General features: G+C 41.7%; 1 protein-coding gene across 17 annotated transcripts in view; it reads left to right on the top strand.

Annotated features, from left to right (window-relative positions):
- Positions 1 to 6,000, top strand: part of C2cd5 (C2 calcium dependent domain containing 5) — a 90,049-nt gene that overhangs the window by 4,843 nt on the left and 79,206 nt on the right. For all 17 annotated transcript variants that reach the window (XM_021164738.1, XM_021164737.1, XM_029478455.1 and 14 more), the window contains exon 3: positions 5,258 to 5,344. In XM_021164738.1, the coding sequence (XP_021020397.1) occupies positions 5,258 to 5,344 (87 nt within the window). The remainder of the gene's footprint in view (positions 1 to 5,257; positions 5,345 to 6,000) is intronic.

Raw genomic sequence — 6,000 nt, 5'->3', positions numbered from 1 at the left:
AGGCAGAGGCAGGCGGATTTCTGAGTTCGAGGCCAGCCTGGTCTACAAAGTGAGTTCCAGGACAGCCAGGGCTATACAGAGAAACCTTGTCTCGAAAAACAAAAAACAAAAAACAAAAAAAAGAGGACATTCAAAGATGGGGTGTGGCGATGCACATCTTTACTCCCCAGAAGCAGAGCCAGGTGGATGTAGGGAATCCTGTGCCAGCTAGAGTTTCATAGTCAGACTCTTGTCTCAAAAAAAGTTATTTGAGTAGGAGGATAAGGGGAAGGAAACTGTTATGGGTATGCGAAAAATAAGGAAAATATCAAATGTCTTAGTAGGTTGGAGAGGAAGCTTCTACAAAGAGGAAACCCTCAGTCTTTGAAAATAATTTGTCTTATTTGATGTGTACAGTGCTTTGCCTGCATGTATACATGTGCACCACGTGCTCGACTGGTGCCCAAGGGGCTAAGAAGTGAACATGGAGCCCTCTGGACCTGGAACTGAGGGTAGCTGTTTAGCATGGAGCCCTCTGGACCTGGAATTGAGGGTAGCTGTTAGCTGCCGTGTAGGTCCTAGGGAGCAAACTCAGGTCCTCTGCAAGAACTGGGGTTTTTAACCAGAGCCATCTCTCCAGCCCCAACCCTCAAGTGTTCAAGTAGCCCTGAGAGGGAAGAAATGAAGACATGGAAGTGACTGGCTGGGTCAGCATGGAAAGTGTCACTGAGCTTGTTTGTGAAGTTGAAGTCTCACTTAGGGACTTAGAGAGGATTGGGATGCTTGAGTGAGAAAGTGGCCTAAGCTAAGCGGCCAAGGTGCCGGGAGAGAGGAGAGAGTCTGTGGTCCTTGTCACATAGCTTTTAGCAATTAAGGAAATGCGATTCTAGGACATAGAATAGTCTAATAAGAATAATCCTGCAGGAGGGCGGAAATTAGCAGGAAACGGAGGCTAATGAAGGATTACATTAAAGAGATAAGCTCTGTGATGTGGACTGTAAGTAACAGAAGCTGCTGGGAGAGGGGCCTCAGGGAGCCTAGGCCTCCAGCTCCTAATGAGAAACCTACCTCCTTCCCGCCACACCCTCCAGCCTTGCCAGTGACAGTGACAAAGTGCACTGTCATGCCTGGCAGGTTATGAGAACTCGTGATGCTGTCGCTGGAGGATAGTTAAATGGCTACAGGGACATAGAAAAAGTCTTTTTCACAAGAGTAGGACCACCTTGGTGATGGCAAAGCCAGGGATAGAGCATATGTTATTGAAAGGAGGGTTGGTGTTAAAATGTTTAGGAAGTGAATCCCGCTTGGTAAAAGGGTTCAGGTTGTTGAGCAGTCTGGAACTTGGGGCAAGGGTCTTTTTAGCAGCCTTCTCAGCTTGTTCCTTTGTCAGCCCCCTGAGCTATAGTTTGTAGTGGTCTGTGTGCTCCTGTACTCTAGACTGCTGTCCGGCGTGCCTGGAGTTTCCCATCACTTGTCTAATAGAGTGCACTCAGAGGCATTTATGTCTATTCCCAGAGAGGGTTGCCAACTGTCTTTATTATTTAAATCTCATGTACATTGATAACATGAGTTTTAAAAGTTAGTCAGTGCTATATATAAAGACTTATAGAAGTAGTCACTGCCCAGCATAGGGGGATGCTAGAGCAGTGGGCGGGAGTGGATGATTGGGTGGAGGAGTACCCTCATAGAGGCAAAAGAGACAGGGAATGGGATTGGGGGGGGGGGCTGTGAAGGGGGTAGCATTGAAAATGTAAATGAATAAAATGATTAATAAAATATATCAGAACACTAAGAAATTTTAAAATAAAGATTTGATTCCCACTGCTCAAAAAAAATAGTCACTGATAATTGCTCTTGAATTAGGAGAAAAGATTTAAAAAATAGAATACCTTGTTTACATTAAAATGTAAATTAAAATTAAAAAATATTACAACTGGCTTTAAATCATGCTACCACATAAATATAAACCAGGTTACGGATCATATCAGTGTAGTTTATTCATAGTTATTTCATTGTAAAATGCATTTAATTTATAATTAGAAAGATTGTTTGCTTGTGCAGGTATATGTGTGCCATGGTACACACGTGGAGGTCAGGAGGACTTTCTTCTGTCACTGTGGCTCTGAGGAGGAATCTCATGTAGTCAGACTTGTGATTCATTTTCCACACTGCACTTAAGATTTTACAGTGATTCTGTGATCTAACCACATTTGCTTGACTAACAGATCAAGGTCCACGCTGTGTTGCTGAAGGAATTTCTCTTCTATGATGTGAAGACCAGGTTGTAAGGATGGTTACTCTTGTGAAGTGTGCAAGGCCCTTGGCCTAAACACCAGTACAGACAAAACCAAAATGTTCTTTCTGCAGGAATCTCTAGGATGAATAAGACAAGGAGTTTTAATAAATAGATCTTCATATTAGTGTTCATGCTACAAATTGGCTAAACTGTGCTGTCCTTTTCTGTGTATCCACGAGTCTGAGGGAACAAGGAGAGCAAATAAATATTTAATCAGTATTTTTTATCATACCAGGTATTTTCATGGATAATGCATAATCATGAAATGTCCTGATAAACTTGTTTTTAGAGGAAAAAGCAGATTTGAACAAGTTAAGTAACTTGAGTAGAAAATGCTCTACCTCACTGTGGGACTTTCAGTTAAAATCCTGCTGCTCTAAAGGAAGTTGTAAGATGTTCATTTAATGGCTGAGTAATAAAATCTTCTTTGAAGTAAACAAGACTTAAGGAACTGTGGTTTTCACTAGAGGGGGTCACACATAGTGGCCATGTGTGGTCCAATATTTTTCCACTTTGGTCTGTTTATTGAAATGTGGGGATTTTAAATCTTTAAGTTATCTTGAGTTGACAGTTGACAAAGAGAAAAGATAAATTATCAGCACTACCACTTGTCTAGTCCCAAGAAATCCCTTTTCCCCCAAGTGTGGCATTTAGATAAAAGCCAGCAGCCACTCAGGGACGGGGAAATAGCTCTTACCTGCTATAAGGAAGCGTTCTTATCTGTGGCAAAGGGCCCTCTGGTTTGACCGTCAGCCTTTGATTTGGTGTCTATCTTATCAAGGGCTTTGCTGGCTTCTAGATCCCTTCAGGGTCTATTCAGCAAGTCCCCAGGAGGTCTATTCAGCAAGTCCCCAGGTTACAGAGTCCCCTTCTTCCAGGTGCTTGATCCCTTAACGCTCTGGCAATGTTTTCTGCACTGCCTCTCTCTGCTTCCCTAGAGACAGACACACAGCCTTGACGGTTGGAATAAACTTTGCCCTTTCCGCCCGGAGTGACTATTTTGGTTTCTTTACTGTGCCCATGTCATTCACTACTGTTGTGGAAAAAAGAGGGCTGTGAGCATAACTTAAAATTAATACACTGTGAGCTCTCTTTGCCCTGAGTCAGAACCCTTCAATATATTTGGCTTTTGAGTAGTTTTGTAATTCTAATAAACATTTTACCTCAAATATATGTAAAATTTTAGGTAAATTAAACAACAATGTATGTAAAATACTTAGAAGAACTTCTGTTCCTTGATTTCTAAGGTGTCCTGATTGGACCAGGCCTTTGTACCCTGTGGTGAGCAGAAAACTGAAGGTGCCCTTGAAGCTGAGTGGCAGCTGCACCTGCAGTCCTAGCCACAAAGAAAAGCCATGGGCTGTATTCTTTTTTAATATTTAAGTTTTAATTTATTAATTCTTTTAAAATGTAGGAGTACACCTACATGGCAGAAGAGGACATCCCATTTCTTTATAGATGGCCATAGGGCTGGGAATGGAACTCGGGACCTCTGGAAGAGCAGTCAGTGCTCTTAACTGATGAACCATCTCTCCAGCCTGACTTTTATACACATGGTTTTAAAATGCTTCCATTAGTTAGAAAACACTTGAATGCTTTTAACCAGTATTAAAGATTGTCAGATGAACTATTTATGCTGTTAAAATGTATTTTGTTACTTAAGTTAAATAGAAGTTGCCTCTTCATAGCTGTAAATAAGAATTAAGAAGTCTTTGAGCTTGGGTGTGTTAATGCTCTTTTAAGCTTTTCTTAGAAGTGCGTTGAAGTGCCAGGATACTAGTGGTTATAGAAAATGCCAACTTTTAAAATTCATGTTTGTTTGCTAGGCTTTTTCTTTCTTGAAATATGCTAATTTCATTTGATAGCTTGTTGCATCAACACCTGTAACCACCTTGGTTGAAGAAATTTCAGGTTTATATTTGGTATTATATAAGATTGTAGATTCAAGATGTTTCTTTTAATGAAATTTATTAGTTAGTAATATGTTTGGTTTTATTTAGAATTAATTTCTTTTTTTTGGTTTTTTGAGACAGGGTTTCTCTGCGTAGCCCTGGCTGTCCTGGAACTCACTCTGTAGACCAGGCTGGCCTCNAACTCAGAAATCCGCCTGCCTCTGCCTCCCAAGTGCTGGGATTAAAGGCGTGCACCACTACTGCCCGGCTAGAATTACTTTCTTTTCTTGAAAGTTGCTGACTCTTCACTTAAAGTAGCCTTGCCATTTTGTGTAAAGCAGCCTTGACTTTGTGTTCTGTACTGTTGGTAAAGGTGGCAGACCTAGGTGAAAATCATGACCACTGTGTTGATAGAATTTTTTTTTTTTTTGGGTGAACCTGGAATTTACTCTGTAGGGCAGGCTGGCTTCAAACTCTTGGCAACCCTCCTGCCTCAGCCTTCTAAGTACTGGAATCATAGGCCCATGCTACCTCTCCGACCTGACTAATTGTGACAGATTGGGACATGAGTTCTTTATTTGGCAAATGCCTTTCTCAGTGTCCTATTTATCATGATTGCTTAGATGAGCAGCCTATGCCGTCTTTACCTTCTGATTTTGTTGTAGCTGTTCTCCTTCAAGCGGACATACCGACTCCTCCCTCAGTGCTGATGTAATGATGCATGCTCTCTGTTCCCTATGGAGTTGCTCAGGTAGACCAGTAGGTCATCCCTGTGCCTCGTATCCTACTTGCTTACCTGGGCAGATCAACCCTTCTTCCTTCTTTTAGGATATTTGTCTTTTCCCCTTATTTTATTAATCCTCACTTTGCTTAGCTGCCATTAGCATTTATTAGCCCAGTACCTATCCTTCCACCTCACCCCCCCTTTTTAGGTAATCTCTTGCTATGCAGACCAGACTGGCTTCAAATTTAGAGATCTGACTTCTCTTCTGAGTGCTAGAATTAAAGGCGTGAGCCACCGCTCCCAGCCTAGCATTTTTAACTATTTTTGATATATTTGAATAGTTTCTTCTATTTTTTTTTTTTTCAGGTAAAATTTGGTAATACAACCTTTAAGACAGATGTGTATCTCAAGTCACTGAATCCTCAGTGGAACTCGGAGTGGTTTAAATTTGAGGTAAGCTGTTGGTTTGGGGGTGACCCCTTTTCCTGAGAAGGATAAGGAGCTAGTTTGTATGCCTGGGAGCCATTTCCTCCTCTGGTCGTGTGGGCGGATTGGTTTTGAAGCATTACATCATAGTTAAAATCTATGCTGATGCTGATGAAAAATGGTGTCCTCATAGACATTAGGTTCCCGTTTTCTTTGGGCTCTAGCATATACCAGACCTGAAGCACAATGCACAGACTTGGAAACAAACACAGTGTTGTCTTTTTAAACTACTTTGTGGCTATAGTGGAGCTGAAGTTGACCCTGAACTCTTGGTCCTCCTGTTCCTGCTTTGCAAGTGCTGGGTTATAGGCATCTGATCCCAGGCCTGCTTCCCACCACTTGTGCATTTTCAATTCCATGCAGGCCTTGAGTTAAGACCCTTCTGCCTCAGCCTCCCTTGCCGCTCGTTCATTCTTGCAGTTTCATTTCAGGTACACCTCTGTAGCATTAGGTACATTTACAGTGTTTTGCAAACATTACTACTATTTCCAAAACTTTATTACCCTAAACAGAAACTATTCGTTGAGCCATAATTTCCATCCCCTTCTTTGTATTGACCGTGGTAGCTTTTGATCTTTGTTTCTCTGAATTTACATAGGCTGTAACTCACCATGCATCCGAGG

The sequence above is a fragment of the Mus caroli genome, chromosome 6, assembly GCF_900094665.2.
Source record: "Mus caroli chromosome 6, CAROLI_EIJ_v1.1, whole genome shotgun sequence".
NCBI classification, from domain to species: Eukaryota; Metazoa; Chordata; class Mammalia; order Rodentia; family Muridae; genus Mus; species Mus caroli.
Note: the sequence above shows the minus strand (reverse complement) of the source record. Positions and strands in the feature narration are given on the sequence as shown.